Source organism: Mustela nigripes, chromosome 4 (genome assembly GCF_022355385.1).
Source record: "Mustela nigripes isolate SB6536 chromosome 4, MUSNIG.SB6536, whole genome shotgun sequence".
In the NCBI taxonomy this organism is placed as follows: domain Eukaryota; kingdom Metazoa; phylum Chordata; class Mammalia; order Carnivora; family Mustelidae; genus Mustela; species Mustela nigripes.
In genome coordinates this window covers 18,416,675-18,438,762 of record NC_081560.1, presented here as the reverse complement: position 1 = coordinate 18,438,762, position 22,088 = coordinate 18,416,675, and the positions used below count along the sequence as shown (strand labels likewise).

The following is a 22,088-nucleotide window of genomic DNA, read 5'->3' as shown; positions in this document are numbered from 1 at the left end:
AAACCCATTGGAGACAAAAGGGGTGCGAAGAAAAGAGGTGAAAATGAGAAAGATAAGTAAAAAGTAAAGCCAGCGACTGAACGCACTAAAAGACAGGGGAAAAACACCCAGACGAGTCAGACGAAAAGAAAGAAAAAGCCGAGAGCCTGCGGCGGCTCAGACTGGGAACCAGGACGCGCGGAGGGGCGGAGATTGCCGCCCACAATCCCTTGCGGCGCCTCCTCCCCCGGCGTCCGTCTCCCGGGCAACCCCGGTAAACAAAAATGGCGGCCGCCGGGAGCGGTCCCCAGTGGCCGCTGTCTTCCCCTCTCCAGAGCCGGTCACCGACCGGAGCCCAGTGGATTCTGCCGCACTCAGAAAAAGAGCGGCAGTCTCGCTGGTCTTCTTTTCCCATGGGGCAGAGATCGAAATGTACTTTCCACAAAGCCTCCTCCTACCTGCTCCAGCAGCTCATTCACCGCTCGCAGGAGTCGGACGCGGACGGAGAGGAATACGAGGGCGAGGGCGAGGCCGAGGGCGAGGGCGAAGGGGAATCCGAGGAGTCCTCAGAGTCCGAGATGCAGGATTTGGAGGTGTGCCTTACCCCCTCCCCCACGCCCTCTCTCCCTTCTCCAGGTGTCGCGCCCTGCTCCTCGGGCGGCAGCTCCCGGACCACGCGCCCCTCCGCAGCCCTCGGGCTCTCGCCGTCCGGGGCGCCTCTCCCCGGCCGCTCCGAGGCTCCTGCTCCTTTCTTCCCGTTCCCTCGCCGTTTGCCTGCATTTATTTCCACGTGTCTCCTGTTTTGGTCCCCAGCACATGGGGTGTCTTACGAGTCAAGTTTCACAGCGTCCTGATGAAAAAGTTCCCACCTATTTGTATGGGGAGTGACAGCTTTAGCTTTGAAAAGTTGTGCCTCGACGGTATTGGGAGCGTGCAGAGTTCGTCCGTGGCAGCCCCTGCACCCTTTCCCGTGATTGTGAGGGACCCCAACACTCTCCCTCACTTCCAGTCCCTTCATCCTCCTTCCTCCCGGGGGTGGGGGGGGAATTACTGTCCTGAATTAATCTGATAAGGGCTAACCCAAACTTCTGCCCGGGGGCATTATATACCAAACAACACACACCCCCTTACAGCGTACAAACAGCTGGCGCACTGGTGGTGTTTTCGCAGGTGGAGAATGTTTCTTACCTTCCCGAAATCTGTATTCCCTGAGGTGTGGCTTTGCCTTCACATTACTGTAAATTCTCTTTTCTGCAGTACATCTATCTTCTAAACCTCACCCAATTCCACCTCTTTCCTACACTGATCACCTTGTTTTTACCCCACGGCCGGTTTTTTGGTTTTGGGGTCAGGGGTGGTTTGGGTCCCTTTCCATCTCTTAACCACTTCCTTCCCTTGGCTTCTAATATATTGTTTGCCTTCCTTCAAAAACACAAGTTGATTCGCTTCCTTTCAATAAACTGTTGGGTTTTCCTCTTTGTCTTGGCTGCCGGGAAACTCGGAATCAATATTTTTCTTCATTTTAATAGTTTTTCTCTAGGGGTTTTTCTCTCTCCTTTCCTCTACCTTCATGGTATAAACTGCTGCGAAATCATTTCTCAAGTAGATATAATACAAAAAAAGTAGAATGTTTCCAGTACCCCAGTTCTGTGATATTTTGGCTTCCCTGCCCTGCATCTTTGTGCATTTTCCTAGTGCCCTCTTCTCCTTGAGGCCAAATATGTTTTTCTTTGCTAGTCTTATTCTCCGCCACAAACTCCTTTCCTCATTTGTCCTGTTTATTCATTTTCACCTGTCTGTAATTTGCATTATCTTATGTTCTTCTGATTTTACTGTTAACCACCTACATTCTTTTCCCACTTGGGTTCCCTTCTTTCGTAACATCCTTCTATCCACTTTCAAAATTTGGCCCATTTTTCCACCCTTCTCTCCCATTTTGAATTTCCTCCTCTCCTTCCTTCTATATGGGCTGGTTACACATTAGTTTCTCTTAAAGTGGATGATAGAAAGTTATTACTTAGTTATTCATCTTTTGTTGATTTACTTTGCTACCCTTAACAGTGATAAATGCAAAACTGTAGCAGTGTTTTTACAACTTTGAGATGTTTGTATGGTTTCTACCAGCTTCCACCCCAAAGGAATTCACAGATGAATCACCGGTTTACTTTATTATTCTAATTAACACATGCTCTTGGGCTGTGGGTTTCATTAGTGCTGGTATTAACCTGTGTTCAGTATGTCATTAACAAACCGTAGGGGGGGGTTGACTTGAACTGGTTATCCCTGGCTTGTAGGTTGTGTGTGGAAAAGTTTATTTTTTTCCTCCACTTATGTTCTAAATATTAATATTTATTTTGTATTCCTACATCTTATTTTAGCTTTTTGGGGTATCCGATAAATTTTAATAGGCTGAATAAGCTGAAAACTTGGAATTGAGGAAAAATTTAGACTTTCATGTTCAAAGATTTATTGTCCATCTCCTCACCTGGCTAAGGTTTATAATGCCATGATGGTTACAGTTGTTACTGAGTGCCTACTGCATAATTTGTCTCAGAAGCCCCTGGTGAACTCCAGGAAGGTGGACCAGCTGTTCAGAATGCTGCCTTTGGTTAGTTTTGAGATTTTGAGTAAGTTATTTCACTTCTGTGTCTCCTCTGTAATCTGGGAATTCTAATGATACCTATCTCATAGGAGAGTTGTGAGACTTAGATGAGAACCATAAGTAAAATACTTACCATAATATGTTATTTTTACTGATACAAATAATAACACATGTGTTTTTTATCTGCTAACTACATATAGCTTATTAAGTGATTAGGTAAATTTCATTGACTTTGAGCAAATATTCATTGAATGATTACTATATAGGAGCCACTCTGACTCCACACGGGCCCATCACATGTGTCTTGTGCATGGAAACTACTCTGCCAGTAACTTAATGTGGGTAATGTCTACTCATGGGATAGTTATAAACATCAAATCTGATAAAAAAAAAAAGCCTGTTCAAGTTCTTGATAAGAGTGTCTGATACAGAGTAGGTTCCTAAAAGTTACAGAGGTAATGCATAATAACAATAGTAATGATAGAAGAAAATGAGAAGTTTCTTGAGGACATAGGTGTCCCCTGTGCTCAAGGTCAGCTAAGGATGTGAGTAAATCACAGCTGTTGAGCATCTGAAGTGTTGTACTTAGGTGTGTACAGATGACAGCTGGATTGCGGGAATCATGGCAGACTTTGAGGGAAGCATACTCTTGTCTGGGTGAAGTGGGGGTGTGTGGGCACACAGGTGAAGTGTGGGCCAGATTTTGGAGGGTTTTACACTGTTTTCAGACCATGGACTTGGGTCTCTAAGCAGTGAGGAGCTCCTCTGGCAGCTGCCCCGACTGGGGTTAGACTGGAGGATAGTGAGACTGGAGACAGGCAGATCATGAGAAGCCTCTAGCAATGTCTATGGCGGAGAGACGAGAGTCTGGATTAAGGAAGTGGAAGTGGGAACGGAAAAGAAGCTAAAGATGAAGACATGTAAAATATTTAAGGTGGGACAGTTACTAAGTAAGTATTGGAAGTCTAGAATGACTGCTAGGTCTCTGGCATAGTCACCACAGGAAATTTCCACCACAGTTTCAAAGGGGACAGGTGCGGCTGCACAGGAAAGAGTAGAGAGATGAATCACATAATTCTGGAAATCAGGGGAGGGGGCCTCAGGATAGGAGACCTGGGATCATCCGCGTTGGGGTCTGTGGGATCATCCAGGAAGAGAAGAGGAAGGCCAAGGGAAGAATGTACCCCAAGGGGGTGCAGCAGATGAAGAGAAATCAGGGAAGGCAACAGGAAGGGAACGGTAAGCGAAGAAGAAAGCAGCATGGTGTGAGGGAAAGCCAAGGCAAGGAAGATTCTTAAAAATGTGGAGTTGTGCTGCCAGTAGGTTCAACGGGAAGGGCCCTAAACAGTGCTCATTAGCTTTCCCCATTTGAGGGTGATTGGAGACCTTGGCCCGTGTGGTTTTGTGATGTCCTGAAGATGGAAGCCTAACCGAAGTGCCCCGAAGAGTGAGTGGGAGGTGAGCGAGGAGGCCCTAAAGGATGCAAAAGCAACTCTGCAGTAGCTCGGTTATTGAGGGAGGCCGTAGCTGTAGCTGAAGGAACAGGAAGGGACTCACAGACTTGTGTTGCTGGAGAATTGACAGGGTGCGGAGTAACGATGGAGAGAGACGGCTGACATCGCAGGCCAAGAGAGCTACATGGATGTCCCTGCGCAAGGTCCCTGAGGAAACAGCAAGTGGGGCCCCTGAGTGTGGAAAAGAAGCAGTCTGCCTCTGACACCTGAAGGAAGGGCGTTCGGACAGGTGCAGAATGCTGGCAGGGTGGATGTCTGGTCGCTTCTGTGGGAAGTGGGGAAGCAGTCCACCTGCTGAGAGTGAGGACAAAGGAGGGGAGGCCCCTGGAGGCTGGAGGAGAGGTTGGAGATCTGACAGCCAGGGTGGGAGCTGAAAGGCAGCTGGTGAAGAACGAGGGCCTGGAACAGCAGTGGGCCTGGAACAGCAGCGGGCGCAGCTAACGGGTGACACTGGAGCAGTACCAGCGTGCACGGCTTGGGGGTCCCCTCCCAGCCCACTCAGTAGCTCAAGGGCAGGGGCGGTTCTAATTCACTCTGCTGTGTCTGAGCCCCTACTGTGTACCAGGCACCGTCTTCCCCCTCCTATTTTATGCTTCAGCTGTCTTGAACTCTAGTTTCCCCAATGGGCCGTGCTCGCCTTGCCTTTGGAATTTTGTACCTGTGGCCCTTTTGTCTGCAGTACACTTCTTGGTCTTCTTCTCCTGCCCTTTCTTCTTCTTAGCAAGAGTCACTTAGTTACTTATGTCTTCACTTCATTGCTTTCTTCCCCAGCAAGTCTTTGCCAACCTCCTAATTCCCCCTAGATCTGGCAAAAAATAGATGCCCTGCTTATGGTCAAAGCACCCTGCTTACTCGTAATATTTATCAAACGACTTGAAATTGCTTGTGTGCTTGTCTGTCTCCCAGACTGAACTATAAATCCCTTAAGGACAGGCACCATGTCTTATTCATAATTCTATCCACTGAGCCTAGCATACTGGCCGGCACGTGCCCGGCGTGCTGTAAAGATGTTTGTCTCCGATGAATGACGAGCATGACACAGTCCCTGCCTCAGCGCAGTAGTTGAGTGTGAACTTGATTCAGGTTTGGGTACGTGTGCAGTAGTTTGAGTCAGAGGACGAGGAGTCCGAGACTTAAGGGTAGAGAGACATTGAAATGGCCCAGGGGATACCAAGCAGGGAAGGGAGTGAGAGGGGACAGGTAGGCTCAGAGAGGAAAGGATGAACCGGCTAGAGATGTTGTCCTCACAAGGCGAGGTTAGTGTAGGACCACAGAGGAGAATGCTAGGGTCTGAGGTTTCTAAGGTGGAACCGTTCAGCATGATGACTTGGTCCGGGGCGTGGCCATGGCAACGAGTGGCTGAAGCCGAGTAGAGATCAATTTAAAGTGTCTGGAGTTGAAAAAGAAACACGTGTGTGTGCACGCGTGAGTGCTTGGGAGTAGGACGGGGGCCATCCTTAGGCTCTGAAACTGCCCAAGATCAAGTAGGGCTTTTAAAGGTCTGAAAATGACCAAAGATCAGAAGGGAAAAGCATGATGCTGATAAAGGGCAAGAACCTCAAGGGACGTGCGAGGGGGTTGCCATGGGGACGCTTGCCTTGGGGAGCTGGGAAAATGCTGACCGGCTGGGCTCCATATCCATGTCTGTGTTGAAAGGCAGATATTTACCTACTATCAGCAGGGGAGCAATGTCTTCTCACACCAGGAAATAGAGGGTGTGGGTCAGGTAAACTTCAGAGATTTAGGGGCGCCTGGGTGGCTCAGCAGGTTAGGCCTCTGCCTTCGGCTCAGGTCATGATCTCAGGGTCCCAGGATCAGCCCCGCATCGGGCTCTCTGCTCAGTGGGGAGCCTGCTTCCCCCCTCTCTGCCTGCCTGCCTCTCTGCCTAATGTGATCTCTCTGTCAAATAAATAAATAAAATCTTTAAAAAAAAAATTGAGAGATTTCGATGGAAAGTTTTGGAGAGGAAGGTAACACCTCCATGTCTAATCCTTCCCAGACATTGTGTAAGAAGTTGGAACTGTGTTTAGAAAAGTGAGTGTCTTTCCTCCGTTTGTAAACAGGTTGATTGGGATGGAAGAATGAAGCCTTAAGATGCAGACTTTTCAACTTCATCAGTTAGTGGAAACAACGGTCATTCAGTGGGAGCACTTGCTATAGTTCTAGGCAAAGCACTAAGAGCTTTACAGTATTTTGTTTTTCCTTCTCCCTAACCCATTAAGAGAAGGTAATAACATTTCCTATTTGCAGAGAATAAGAGGCTCAGAGAAAACTTGATCTTCCCAAAGTCACAAATTCAAAATGGCCGATTAGGGGTTCAAACCAAGCCTGTGCAGCCTCACAGCTTGTGCCCTATCTCCCCTATATGCATGAGCGATATTTGCTTTCCTGGACTAGTGGAGGGGTGGCACAGAGAAACTCCGGCTACTAGCACAAGCCTATGAACTTCGCCCTCATTACCAGCAGCCCAAACAGCACCGTTGGTTCCTGAATTAATATAGAACTGGAGAGAGTATTTTGCCATCATTGTATACGCAGGCGCTAGTCACAGTTAATTATATCAGTGTGACTGATGGGATTACTGGGTATTGTGTCCTCGTGCTGATGTGCTGGTCATTATAGGGTTGAAGGCAGTACGGAGCTAATATGGATCTACCTGTTGTCTCTTCTGTTTATTTTTGGGGAAAGGGCATGTTGACGCATCACTGGTCATGGCTTTCTACATACCAAGGGCTAATCTCCTTATGGCAGTGATTGTTACCTTTTAATTTCTTATTTTTTAAAGATTTTATTTATTTATTTGACAGAGATCACAAGTAGGCAGAGAGGCCGGTGGGGGGGGGGGCGCGGGAAGCAGGATCCCCGCTGAGCAGAGAGCCCCATGTGGGGCTCAATCCCAGGATCCTGGGATCATGACCTGAGCCGAAGGCAGAGGCTTTAACCCACTGAGCCACCCAGGCGCCCTGATTATTACCTTTTTAATAAATCTTGTAAATTGTATGAATCCAGTAAAATTAGCTAATAGGAAGCAGAGAACCTGTTTTCTTTTTTGTTTTTTCTTTTTTCCCGCAACAAGAATACCAGATTTAGCAAAGTAATCCTTAATTTGGATGCAACAATCCTTTCGGGTAGAGGCCGGCAGTCTGGGATAGTCGTTAGAATTGCCCTGGAGTCCGACAGAATCGTTTGTATTATACCACTAGCTATGGGGTTTCAGGCAAGTTAACCCCTGTAAGCCTTAGTTTCTTCATCTGTCAAATGGAACTAAGAGTGTCTGCATTTGGGTGGTCAGGAGGATTCAATGAATTGATCATTAAGAGCTCTTCTCTGGAGCAGAGAAGCACTCAATCAGTGTAGCTCTCACCACTAATAGTGATGTTTCCATTGCTGTTGTATGTCACTTTGAATACCTAATGCAAGTGACCACCCGACAATTTCGTGGCAATAAGAACACCTATTTGATAGATATTTGATTATACGTTCTATGTATGTGTCTTCAACATAGAATTTTCTTTAGGGCTGATAAATTCTGGAAGGGTCAGCTCCTGAATATGTAATATACTCAATGCCGGATATGAGGAGTTAGACTGTTTCTTTTTCTTTCTTTCCTTCCTTTTTTCTTTCTTTCTTTTCTTTTCTTTTCTTTTTTTTTTTTTTAAGATTTATGTGTTCATTTGAGAGAGAGCAGGAGTGAGCAAGAGCAAGGGGCGGGGCAAAGGGAGAGAAAGAGAAAGAGCCTCCAGTAGACTCCCCACTGAGTGCAGAGCCTGATGTGGGGCTTGATCTCATGACCCTGAGATGATGAGATGATGACCTGAGCCTAAATCAAGAGTCAACACTTAACCAGCTGAGCCACCCAGGCACGCCTGGACTGTTTCTTTTCTAATGGAAGTCCTTTATCCACCTGTTTTTTTTGTTTTTGTTTTTTTTGCAGGAGAAATTTGATGGGGTCCTGAGAGAGGAGGTAGTGGCCAATGCCCTTCACCAGCTGGGGCGCTCAGGCTCCGGGACTGAGCAGGTCTATCTCAATCTAGCTTTACCAGTGAGTATGATAAGATCACCATGGGCTTACTAGGCTACATCTTAATACTGGTGGATCATATCTATTTTTTCTGGTATTCATAGTTTTTGTGGTGGGCCTAGATCTCAGAGTCTTTCATTTGATGGAGACTGGTGATAAGAGTTATTTGTGTTATGTGAGGCATCAAAGCGCTCTGGGCAGTCCAGTAATCAGCCCCTGAATTCCTTTGTTTTCATTCCCATCAGTCTGTTTCTTTCATCTTAAGTAATCTGTATTATAGTAATCGATGCTTTCTTTCCAGAAGTTGAATTTGACTCTGTGAAACCAATCAAAAACTCTTTAAAAATTTTCTCTCTGATCAGTGCCAGAACTAAAATTAATATCTAAATCCAAGGGAACAAAGTATTTTGGTATTGACTGCCCCCCACCAAGTATATCAAGAAATAAGTGCTTTGAGCCACAGCTCACTTTCCAAGATACCCATTATTAAAGACAAAAATGTGTTGTTCATCAATTTTCAAGATATCAATACTAACAATAATCTTGGCTTCACTTTTTAAGGAAAGCTATAATAGAAAGGTACACTTGTAGTATTTCAGATTCTTTCTTCCTTTTGTTTCTCTATAGCCCTAGAAAAATAATTTAACTCTTTTTGCTTCCTTATTTTATGAAGTATTAAATATTCCTTGGAGAGCCACACAGTAAAGGCAGATACGTAGGTGAAAAAAAAGCACACTGAAATTTTGCTGCTGTGCTATAATATGGCTGATGTATGTATAATGAGCATATACAATTTATAATCTTGGTCTCTCTTGGATTTGAACTAGTAAACTATCCAAGAAATATTAAGCTCTTTTCACCCATGCTGGTTCCGTGGCATATTCTTCAAGGACAGCATATTAAGGCTGTAATCTCTTACCATTTTTACGTTACAACGTGTTCTGGATGACTTGGCCAGGTAAGCAGTAACTCACCGGGAGCCTCTGTGCGCACTGCCCTATATTAGGCCCTGGAATGGTAGTGAATGCCAGCACCCAATTCATCCCCACGCAAGTCCATTTCAATCAATATTCTACTCATGTATGTAGTGCTATGCCTTAAATTGATCTGCAAAAAGAAACAAAAAAAGCAATCCTTTAAATCTTATTTCAGCCAGACGGACTAACGTTTAACTTACCTTGCCCGTGACCTCCTTACATTTGAGATATATCATATTGAATTACTTTGCCTTTATAACCTGTCTTACTGCATATGCTTTCTTACGGTTGCCTGGTTTGGTGATTTCCCCCCTTATATCTAACGTTACATGTTATTTTTTACTTTTTCTTATTACTTACATACATAGCCTCTCTCCTGCCAAAGTCCAAGTTTCTTAAGGGCACAGTTAAGCTCTACCCCATCATTGCACTGTGTTTCTCATCATGCACAATGCTTGTGCAGGATAGGGTTTCTTTCATATTTATTACACTATTCTTGTGGCCTTCATTAAACATTTTATCAGTGTGTTTGAGAACTTGCTTATCATGATACTTCATTGGTTGACTTTTTCTGATTTGGACATTGTAACATGAACCAGCAGTAAGAGTCTGTTCCCAGGGATCAAATTCTCTTCCTCATCCTCCATCCTCCATTCCTCCACAATTTCATGGAAGGAATCTTGGAGAGGGATTAGGAGACTTGGATCTGCTTCTCTGTTGCTAATTTGCTGTGTGATTTATGTTATTCACAATCCCTCTCTGTCCCTCCTATTCCTCATCACCAAATTGGGACTAGTCTGCCTTATGGATCTCAGTTTTACTTGGTCAGATGTGATTACTGTGAGGGAGCTTTGAACAGGACCTTGTGAAAATGTAGGTAACAGTGTTATTAACGATCTGGTGATACGTGATCTCTTTAGCATTTCATTTAAATTCTAGGCATCTGCCTTTTCTTCTGCAAGAGAAAAGATTTGGCCTTACTGCTATTATGTGGGGTTTTCTTTTTCTTCTCCTTTTTAAAAAAATAATAAAACTCTAAAGGTCTACCCAACACTGCTTTAATTTGCCTTTTCATGTTGTATTTGCTCTTGCTAATATCACTAATTTTCCAAGCTATTTTTTTCTTCAGAGGAATGCATTTTTTAAAAAGGGTTTGTCACTGCTTTGAGCTCCGGTTAGTAGGAGACCTCAGCTGTAGTTCCCTCATTTAACTACTGTGCTTCTACTGTAAGTAAGTATATCTTTCCTATACTTCTACTCTAAGTATAGTATAAGTGTACTATCATTACTATACTTACAGAAATTCTGGATCTCTGCCCACTCTTACTTCCAGATGTTAGGAGATGACAGAGTACTAACCTGTTAAAGCAGCATTAAAGTCTTTTTACCTTTTGTCTTCTCAGGGTTGTGATTTAATTGATATTAGCATTCTCTGTGAATATGTTCACCTACAGAAGTTGGATCTTTCAGTAAATAAAATTGAAGGTATGTAATTTTCGTTCGAGTAGATTGATGGATCATACAGTTATTTCAAAATTAAAGCTGTGCAGTATGTCATAGAGGTTAATACTGCAAAACTTGGTGTCAGCGCTACTATGGATCCCTTTACATATGGAAGCTCTACTTTGCATCTAAAAAAGGCACCATGGGTGATGAGTAAAGTCAGCTGACATGCAACCTAGTCTGTGGTTCAAATCGTTCAGTGGTTCAGTGGTGTTGAAGCGTATCCCGTGAAATGTCTGCTTTGTTTTTTCCTTGTAAGAGACACCTCCTTACTTCTTTCATACTTCCTGAATATTTGATGATTCCCTTGTCTTTCCCCCATTGATTCAGTTGATTCAGTACAGATGAACTAGTCCTTCGTCCCTCCCACCGTTTTTTTCCTTGACCAGATTCTTTTTTTAATTTTGTTTTTGCATCTACATTTTAATTCTACTTCTTTTCTTCTTACTGGAGTCCCAGGGATTCCACACATTTATTTTTCCTTTTTTTTTTTCTTTTTCTTTTTTACTGTCTCTTTACATGTAGCTGGTTCTTCCACTGCACCATTTGTGGTTCTCCGTAATGTATTTGTTGTGAAATCTTGCTCACATTTAATGCAGTTAGTCACATTTTCTTCAAACCTTGATTCTTGTTTTCTGATCTTATTTGAAGTTAGAGTGTCCAATTTCTTTTCGTTAGACTTGGAGGGAACTCAGCAGTTGTTGTTTTCGACCTGCTTTTTTGCTAATCATCTTTCCACTGGCGGCTTTAGCCTGTCTTTTTCATGACGGTTGAATGTTGCTGATGTGGTTTTCTCTGGCCCCTTTCTGATTTCTTCCCCTCCTAGGAGAGCAGTAATTAAAATCCAGCCGTTAAAAAAAAAAAAAAAAAATCTAGCTGTGCTCTTCAGTGGCTAAGAACCAGTCCAACATCATTTTTTCCTCTAATGCTACTGTTTGTAAGTTATTTTTTTCTAGTTTTAGAAATCTTTTTTTTTTTTTTTTTAATGGAAAATTACAAACATGTGCACAAGGGACTATTGTAATGAACTTTCAGGTTCAACATTTAACAGCCCGTGGCCTATCTGGTTTCACCTATACCTCCCTGACCACCTCCCCCAGGGTTATTTTTAAGATTTTAGAGCAAGCCCAAGCACAGGGAGGGGAGGGGCAGAGGGAGAAGCAGACTCCTCACTGAGCAGGGAGATCCATCCCTGGGACAGGGAGAACATGACCCAAGCCCCTAAGCCGAAGGCAGACTCTTAACTGAGTGAGTGAGGTAGGTGCCCCCGCTAGGGTTATTTTTAATCAAATCCCAGATATCCTGTCATCAGGAAATGTTTTTCAGTGTCACCGGCAGGAGCTACCCTGCCCGCCACCACTCCCAGGTTTGTTTCTATCCCTGGGTAAGGAATTGGGCGTGACTGGAAATGGCAGCAATGCCCAGTGGTGGCCTCATACCCCTCAGCTTGAGCTGGGACTCCCCAGTTGGGAAGGGAGCTTTTCTCAGATCAGTCTTTAATCTTTAAGGACATCCAGTGTTTGAGAACCTATGTGTAAGGCACAGTATATTTTCTTTTCTTTCTTTTTCTTTTTTTTTAATTCATGTTCTGATGTAGACTAGATTTTCACTTGAATCAGAATCACGGGGGGGGGGGGGGGGGGGGTTGGCAGGCGGGCGTTAAAACACAGCACTCTGGGCCCCGCCCTCAGTTTGATTCTGCAGCTCTGGGGTGGGACTGGAGAATTTGCATTTCTAATTAGTTCCTCTGCGAAGCCGACGTGCCCGACCCAGGACCACAGTTTGAGAACCACCCTTGTAGACGCGAGGAGCTCCTGCCATCTGGTGGACACGGAGGTCACTGCACCAAGTAGGGATTAACGGGCCGGTCAGAGTTAGAGGGCCAACAATCAGACTCTGCATTTTTTCCTCTGAGTGATTTGAAAGGATTGGTCATCTACAGAATTGGGAGGTACTCGCCATTTCCGTAGCTCCCTTTCAGTGGTAGCAGCTGCTTCTGCTTCAGGACAGCTCCATGGTCCAGCACTTACCTGCCCACAGAAAGATCAGCTCTAAGGAGGCATGGGGTCCGCTGGATGGTAATAGAGTTGACTGAGAGAAATGGAGCTGAGCTCAGGAAGGACAAATAGGCAAGACTTGTAAAGTCATGACAGTTTCACCTTAAGATTCCTTTTCCAGGCAGCCTTCCTTGATTCACTCATTAAGTCCCACCGTTTAAGCCTCAGTGTATTGTCCATCTTAGAAGAATTCCATAAAGACAGACTAAAGAAGGGTGTGATTTAGACTAGAGAAATGATGTAGAATTTGGCAGGAAAGATGTTTGAGGGGGAGGTGGGCTGAGCGGTGTGCTCATGGTGCCTTCTCCGCCTACTCCAGGGAAGGCCCCCGCTGCTCCACTGGAGGACTTCCTGGGTATGAACGTAATAGCTGTTTCTGTGACCTAGAGTGGAAAGAGAGGGAAAGCTGTTAGGATTACTGTTTTCGGGTGGGAGACTGGAGTTCCTGCTGGAGACAGGGCTGTAAATCCTCTTCCTGAGTATTTGTCTAATTTATCCTGCTGCTTCGAAATGTGCCTCTGCTGTAGATGGGCAGAGGAGGGCAACACAGAACTTCACCATTTTTATGTTTTATATGTTACTGTCAATAGAGCAGAGCTGTCCTTTACTTAGTGTTCGAGGTTTAGAATATTTGCTTGGGATAAAGAGCAAAACTCGGACATACTTCTGAACCAATCCAGAGCCAAAGTAAAATAACAGCAATAATTTAAATCACTTCAAATAATTAATGAGATTTAGGGCTAAGTCCAACTAAAACAAAATTTAATTTATAACAAAGAAACTTCTCTCATTGTGGCATTTTCAGTCTTTGTGAAAAGACTTAATATAGTCACTTAGGGGCTAATTATCAAGGGGATTATCTATGGCTTTAGTTTCTCGTCCTTTCCTCCAAGGCTGGTTGGTGGTTTTTTGTTTTGTTTTGTTTTTTAAAATTTTGTTTATTTATTTGACAGAGAGACACAGCTAGAGAGGGAACACAAGCAGGGGGAGTGGGAGAGGTTGAGAAGCAGGCTTCCCTCAGAGCAGGGAGCTTGATGCGGGGCTCGATCCCAGGACCCTGGGATCATGACCTGAGCCAAAGGCAGAGGCTTTAACCCACAGAGCCACCCAAGCACCCTGAGGCTGGTATTTTTTAAGAATTTGGCTGTTAGTAGCTCATGGGAAAGTGAGCTGGGGCTGGGGCCTGGAGGGTGTACCAGTAGTTAGAAAAGTGTTGAGGAGGAGGGGAGGCCCTGGGGAAGAAGGTGAGGGTAGGAGCTTGTGGAGAGTTCTCCACACTGCCTGTGTTTCATGCATTCCTATTTTTATTCATTTCACTTGCTTGGAATAATTAAGAAGTGCTTGCCACTGGCAAAAGGAGAAAATGCTCTGATGTAACATAAGCTGTTTTTAATGACTTAGTCTAATTTTGATTTTATTGGCTTACCTTATTTCTGTATTTGTTTCTCCCCCCAGATCTGTCTTGTGTGAGTTGTATGCCTTACCTTCTAGAACTTAATGCTTCTCACAATAAGTTGACGACATTCTTCAATTTCAAGCCACCCAAAAATCTCAAGGTAGACTTGATCATCGCATTCATTCATTAAGTGGTCTGCAAAGTACATTAACATGCAAACCAGTGCTCAGATAGGGAATTCAGACAGCCCGAGATACGGGAGCAGATAGTGTAAGTGTCTGAAATGAAATAAGAAGGGATTTGGGTATCATTTATGAGAGGGGAAGACGGTCGGTCTGCAGATAATCTTAGGTAGCTTTGCTAATAGGGTTCAGGCTGAAGAACTACCTTCTCTCTCTCACAGCTAAATATGTTACTCCCCCAACAGTGATTTCTTCTTCTGAAGAAATCTTCTTGCTTCTCTGAAGTTGCTTTTGCATCTGACACAGAACCAAACTATGTGAACGGGAGTCGATGGAGCAACTGGCTCTGGGGCAGCTGCCCAGTGTCTCGTGCCTTTTTTTTTTTTTTTTTTTTAAGATTTTATTTACTTATTTGACAGACAGAGATCACAAGTAGTCAGAGAGGCAGGCAGAGAGAGAGGAGGAAGCAGGCTCCCCACTGAGCAAAGAGCCTGATGCGGGGCTCGGTCCCAGGACCCTGAGACCATGACCTGAACTTAAGGCAGAGGCTTTAACCCACTGAGCCACCCAGGTGCCTCCGTGTCTCATCCTTTAATGTGTGTACAGTCACCCGGGGTTCTTGCGGAAACCAGGGATTCTGACCCTGGAGGTTCTGAAGTCAGGCCTGAGACCATGGTTTCATTTCTTTTCTTTTTTTAAGATTTTATTTATTTATTTGACAGAGAGAGGGAGATCACAAGCAGGCAGAGAGGCAGGCAGAGAGTGAGGGGGAAGCAAGCTCCCCGCTGAGCAGAGAGCCTGACTCGGGGCTCAATCCCAGGACCCTGGGATCATGACCTGAGCCGAAGGCAGCAGCTTAACCCACTGAGCCACTCAGGTGCCCCGAGACTGTGGTTTCTAACAGCCTTCCAAGGAATGCCACTGCTGGTGGTCCGTGGGCCACACTGAAGCAGACAGGTTAGAGATTCGTGGTTCTCAGACTCTTCCGCACATTTTAGTCACGTGGGGACTTTGAAACACACCCGGATCTTCCTGCCAGAGAGTCTGATTCAAGAGGCCCAAGATAAGGCCCAGGTGTGGAATTTTTTTAAAGGACCCCCAGGTGGCTCTAATGTGCTGACGGATCTGAGAACCGTGGCTGGGAGCTTGGGATTAGTGTTGGAGTAGACAAATGTATTTCATTAAATATTTTTAGGATTGGACATCAGTTATTGCCTTTTATTATCTATTTTGTTTTATTTACAAACCAAATGAACTCGGATCCCAAGTAGTAGGGTTTGCACAAATAGGAAAATTGGTTTGAAATCAAAATCTGACATCACCCATGCTGCTAGTGAGACGCTCTTTTAATTTTCTTATGTTTACCCCGGTTTTTTTTTTTTTTCTCAGTACTGGGTTACAATTTTTTCTCCTTTGAAATTATACTTATTGCCAAGCTGACATTCCTTTGTCCAAATAAGCCATACAAGGTGCCTATTTGTCCTCGGTGTGGGGCCCCGTGATCTCCAGGTGATCGGGAATCGGATTTGCAGAGCTGTTTCCTTTCTCCCTGAGTTGCTTTCTGCTTTGTCCTAAGCCCCAGGGTAAGGAGTCAAGGCAACCGCGTGAGCCCTTCCCCTGGGAAAAACTTCCTTGGAATTCCTTCCATTCACCATCCCCGCCCTCTCCCCCAAGAAGGCTTCACCAATGAACAAAAACAATGCAGAAACCCATCTTTAAGGTTCTGAGCTCCCAGAGAGTTCAGAGCAAATCTGTCAGTCCCTGTAGAGAAGTGCCTGCCAAGAGCCAGACCGCCCCGAGGAGCGCTGCGTCAGCCTGGGGGCCATGACCCAGGCCTGCTGATGTTTTCAGGGCATTATCCTTAGTCCTCCCTGTAAAGCTGTGAGGCAGCTGGCACGGTCCCATTTCACAGATGAGGACTCCAGAGCAGAGAAAGGGCAAATCACATATGCCGTCTTCGCTGGGAGGTAATAGGGTTGGGATGGAACCCAAAGTCTGCCACCCAAAGCCCGCGTCTACCCAGGAAACCTGGCCTGTGTATCCCATCCACCCTCTCAGAAAGCTCTGCATCCTGTTCACTTATTATCTGTGAGCCTTGGGCCACCAGCCAGAGAAGGCTCACGTTTCCTGAACACAGGGGCCTGTTCTTCCACACGCTCTGTATTTCCCAGAATGCGTTGCTCTTAGTAGGTCCAGCAGGTTCATTTGGTGGCTGGGACTCCCTGCAAGCCTCCGGGTCCGGTGGAACTCCTAGGGGGAGTCAGAGCACCAACACAGGTGCCAGAGGGCACAGTATGGGCATGTGGCCAAGAGAGGGCTAGAGTTTGAGAGGAACAGACACGACTGTGGCACAAGAACAGAAGGTATTAATGGAAAAAGTGTCAATTATAAGTAAGCCTAGATCACTGTGTTGACTCCCGGTCCGTCACAATTACATAGAAGACCAAAATGAATATGAAACTTCATTCGGTCGCATCAGACTGAATGCTTTAGGTCAGCCATGCTCTGTGTTTGACATAGTTGCAGTTTATATTGGCGTCAGTTTTTGTGTTCCAATTGTTTGGGGTTTTTTGAACTAATAATATTTTGTTTGCACATTACTGTTTCTTCACATGGTTCACACACTTGTGTTTTACTGACAGTGTGGTCCTGTTGCTAACTTGGAATCAACTTAATCTGTTTTCTTCTCTTGGCACTTGAGTTTTTAACATGCTTTTTAATATTTAAAGTTTGTAGTACTTAATACATTGATAAAGTATTCTTTGTACAGGGAGACCCCATTTTAAAGGGCACTAGTGCTCATTAGAACATTGTTTGAGAGTTTTCCAGAGAATTATTACATGTGCCCAGCAAGTTATCAATGTAGCATTTTAAAAAAGTTTTTTTTTAAATCCTTTTTGTTCATCTTTTGCTCATGGGTGAATATTAAAAGTTACTTAATGTTTTTCTTTAGTCTCCTGTTTTGGAGAAAGAACAACTCATGTTGCTGAAAAGGCTTTCCTAAAATAGTCCATTTTGAGAAAGGGCGTTAAGTGGATGAGATGTAGCCTGAGGGATGAATAAGAAAGCTTTTTCTGGCACTTGAGAAGTGACTCGGGAGAATATATGGAGAGAGGAGAAAAGGCAGAGAAAAGATGAACACGTGAACTAAGTGAATACCACTTGCGGGGCAGCAGAGAAAATGAAGGAAATGGTGTAAAAGCGGAATTGAGGTGAATTCTGTGGGAAGATGAAGCAAGCCTGAAGTGATTGCCAGAAATGGAGAGAGGAACAGCAGGAATGGAAAGTGTTTGGGGGTGGGGGTGTCCCACTGGGCCCAGGGTTGGGGGACTCCTTCCCCCGTCCCCCAGACTGAGCAGACAAGGATCCAGACAGAACGTGATTAGATATGGGTGGCTGTCTTAGCCTTGGCATATTTTCAGTAATGGATTCTAACCCCCCGGCCAGAAAGATCTTCTTATGCGAGCAATTATAGTGGTGAAGCGGACGAGAAATAAACTTTGACCTATTGTTCTCTTTTTCTCATCAGAAGGTGGATTTTTCCTACAATCAAATTTCTGAAATGCGTGATTTGTCAGAATACCAGACTCTCACTAAACTAATTTTGGACAGTATCCTTTGAATGAATAAAGGGGAAATTTGGGTAATAGGCCTGTTAATAACTGTGTTCTTGGATGACTTGGAGTGGTACCAGATAAGCAATTTACTGGAGATGTGTGACTCATTTGAATGATTAAGAATTGATATTCACAAAATGAAGAAACATGTTTTATTTACCAAGGAGCAAGATTGTAAGTCAGAGCTTGCCAAGAGCATCCTCCACCTGAAAAAGCTATATAAGACAGTCATTTTCTGATAAACCTGGGCTTATTTTTAATTGACTCTTGAAATTTACCTGTGTCCTGTTTTATATAATAAGGTCCATATCTGGAAATTCAGATATGACCAAAAGGAAAATAAGTGATTCTTTTTTTAATTTCCCAAAGAATTCATAGTAATTGCCCTTTAAATAGCAAGCTTCTCTGCCGTATTTATTTATTTATTTATTTCCTCTGGCATATTTAAAATATACTTTTGTTTAAAAAAAAAAAAAAAACCTCTTTTGATGAGCAGCCAACTTCAGGAACATATACACTGCATGAGTCAGGTTCCCATGGAGAACCATCTACCTTGAAGTATGCACACACCAGCTTCAAGATCCTAAAGGGTTAATTGAGAATCTGTGAGTTTAATGAGCTGGAGTCTCTTTACACCGGAGGCTGATGTGTTCTGGGTGCTAAGGGAGCAGTGTCTTCTCTTTCTCGGTATCTCTCTGCCCACCTGAGGATTTTTCAGGGTAGAGTGGGGAATGAATTGATTGCCCTTGGGTGCCTCATTCCAGGGACAGGGCAGCAGTTAGAACACTACACTTGTAATGAGACAGATGTGGGGAGAACAGAAGGGATATCGTCTTGAGTGTGTATTTTATTGGGGAAAAGCCTTTTTCATATATGATGGGAAACTTCGAACATAGCGCCATGTTCTTTAGAACTGGTATGTGGAATGTGCCATTATTGGGCATTTAACTGGTGCTCTTGAAGCGAGCAAGTTCTCCTAAATGTATCCTAATGAGAAAATGATCAAAATGAAATGCTCTGATGGCAAACTAAAAGTAGTACACGTTGGCAGCACCTGTCTGTAGAACTTCTCACTTGATGCTTGACATCGTACATATTGAATTTGCAAGGAGGTAGAGGCTGACCACCCAGAAGCCACCTGACTCAGAAGTCCACTCAGACCACCTAGAAGAGCACTGCTCAGGGAAGATTAATGATATCAGCAACACCATTGCCTGGAATTTCTTAGAAATGCAGGCTCTGGGACTCTACCCCAGACCCCTGACACGAGAACCTGCATTTTTAACAAGACCCCTGGTGATGGGAAATACACAGTAAAGCTTGAGAAGCACTGGTCTAGAAGTCAGCCATGCCGGAGACTCCTACCAGCCAGAAAAGAGGAGGGAGCATCCAGAGCTCCAGCTTAGGGCACCCTGAATGGGGGTGGTCACGTGGCAATCTGGGCTCTGCCTCCCAGAAAAATACCCTTCTGGTATAACATGGAACTGTCAGAGAAAACAACTCCACAGGATTTTGGACTCCAAACAGAGGGTGCGGTTTAAAACACGGAAGACTTAAGTTCTACATAAATTTATTTTTCTGTGTGAAAAACTGTTACGACTTGTAAATGTCAAACACCATGAAGAAAACTAGGATTTGGGGGTTTTTTTTTTAACCTGACTTTAGATGTAGCAACTCAGTCTTCTCTCCAAAGTATAAAAAGCTGTCCTCATTACAGCAGAACCAATTGAAATTCAGAACATGGACACATCATTAAAATGTAACATGGCAGCATTCCTCACCTGTGGTCTTTAAAATGCAAACACAAGGAGCCAAAACAAGCTACCCTTCATAAACTCTTAATGAAACAAATTCTTAGCTTACTGTTTTGAATAGATAGTAGGCTCATTTTTAAATAGTACTGAATATGCCTCTTGTTCTGTTTTAGAGTGTCATACATACTGTATATAATTACGTTATTAGATTAGATTTTTGAAAAGACTGAAAAGCTTTGCATAAGAATTTTTAAACAACATTTTTTTTGCCAGTACATTTGAAAACCTAAATGAAATGGATAAATTCTTAGAAAAATATGCTGATTTGGAAATAGAAACCCTGAGTAGTCCTGTATTTATAAATACAATTCATATAAAGTAAATTAAATTAAAATGCTCATATAAAAAAAACCTCCCACCAGATTCAAATTTTTTTAATTGAGGTTCTTTTTTTTTTTTTTTTTTTTTTTTTTTTTTTTTTAGTAGGCAGAGAGGCAGACAGAGAGAGAGAGAGAGGAGGAAGCAGGCTCGCCACTGAGCAGAAAGCCTGTCAAGGGGCTCGATCCCAGGACTCTGGGATCATGACCCAAGCCAAAGGCAGAGGCTTTAACCCACTAAGCCACCCAGGTACCCCCAGATCCAAACTTTTAAGAACAGATCTTATAATAATGAACAAAATCTTTCAAAGATTGAGAATAGAAGGCATATTCCCAATCTATGCTAATGAGATTACTTTAATATCCAAAAGCAGATGAGGAATGATAAGAGAAAGGAAAATGACAGACTCCTTTCACCCATGATCTAGATGTAAAAATCCTAACCATGTATTGGCAAACTGAATCTGACAGTGTTTGAAAAAGTTAATACCATGACCAAGTTTGGTTTATCTCATGAATATTAGGATAGCTTAATATTAGAAGGTCAGTAAATGTCATTAACTATATTAACCAATTAAGAGAAATAAACCATATGATCAATAGGTTTAGAAACTCCATAGATAGAATTTTCTAAAATCTTATTTACAATAAAAACTATTAGTAAACTAGTTATAGGGAATTTCCTCAACTTGAAAAGGTCTATAAAAATATTTGAAGCAACTTTGTCCTAACTGGGGACATGTTCTAAATGTTTTTTAAATTGGGAACAAGACAAAGATCTCTACCATTGCCCCTTCTATCCATCACTGTTTTGGTGGTTTTAGCCAGGACTGTAAAAACCAGAGGAAAAAAACGTGGAAGTATAAAAATTGAAATGAGAAGATAAAAAGACTTTTTTGTTGTTGTTGCAAGTGATATGATTGTCCATAGGGAATATAAAAAATAACTTGCAATGAACTACTAGAAATGATAGTTTTGAGAGCTCAACAAAGTAGTTGGATATGACTTCAATAAAAGGAAATCAATTGCATTTTTCTACATCACAAACAAGCAATTAGAAAGCACAACTTAAAACAGAGACCCCATTTACAAGAGTAATAAAAATGAATCTTATTAACAATGAATAAGACCTGTGGGAGGAATCTAATAAAACTTTATCGAAGAGCAGTAAAGACCTAAAAGAGAAATCTATTCCATGTTCCCAGATAGGAAGATGGGAGAAGATGTATAAAAAGTGTTTTACAGAAAATGAGTCCGATAAGTCTAGTAACATGACTAGATGTCAGCCTCATTTGTATTCAGAGAAATGCAGCCCAAGACCACATGAGATATACTATGTTACATCCATTCAAGTGACAACATCTAAGAAATCTAAAAATACCAAGAGTTGGAGAACATGTAGGTCAAGAGGATCTCTCTCTCTCTTTTTTTTTTTTTTTCTTCCTTTGGGTATGAAATTAGTTCAACCACTTTGGAGAGCAATTTTATGCTCTTTTATAAAGATGAACATCAAAATTCCCTGTGGCCCAGCACTTTCATTCCTACATATGGGAAGTTTAGCAGCATGTAGGCTTGTATAAGAATGCTCATAGCAACACTGCTTGTCAAAGCAAAAAGTTCAAGTAGCCCATACGCTCATTGGTAAGAGAAAGCACAACTTACGTTATACTCATAATAACCTATTCTACGGTAGGGAAAATGAATGAAATATATCTCCATGGAGCAGTAGGGCTACATCTTAATAAAACTAAATATAATTTTAGTATCAAACCAAAGGGGAAGAGGAAGTAGACAATTCAGCATGGTGGCCATCTCTGAGAGAGAGGCGTTGGATGCAACAGGAGGGGCGTGTGAGGTAGACGTGAGCTACTGTTCGTGTTCTTCTTGGGCTGAAGGTGGGGTCCACTTCCAGAGTGTTCACTAGATTTAAAAAATTTTTTTTTTAATTTTTTTATTTTTTATTTATTTATTTTTTTTATTAAAAAATTTTTTTTTTTAAGATTTTATTTATTTATCAGTGAGAGAGAGAGGGAGAGAGAGCGAGCACAAGCAGATAGAATGGCAGGCAGAGGCAGAGGGAGAAACAGGCTCCCTGCTGAGCAAGGAGCC

General features: G+C 43.3%; 1 protein-coding gene across 2 annotated transcripts in view; it reads left to right on the top strand.

The window, feature by feature from the left end:
* Window positions 1–263: 263 nt before the first annotated feature.
* The window catches only part of LRGUK (leucine rich repeats and guanylate kinase domain containing), a 104,085-nt gene continuing 82,260 nt past the window's right edge, over window positions 264–22,088 (top strand). For both annotated transcript variants that reach the window (XM_059395610.1, XM_059395611.1), the window contains exons 1-5: window positions 264–572; window positions 8,030–8,137; window positions 10,497–10,578; window positions 14,109–14,209; window positions 17,761–17,842. In XM_059395610.1, coding sequence (XP_059251593.1) covers window positions 264–572; window positions 8,030–8,137; window positions 10,497–10,578; window positions 14,109–14,209; window positions 17,761–17,842 — 682 coding nt within the window. The remainder of the gene's footprint in view (window positions 573–8,029; window positions 8,138–10,496; window positions 10,579–14,108; window positions 14,210–17,760; window positions 17,843–22,088) is intronic.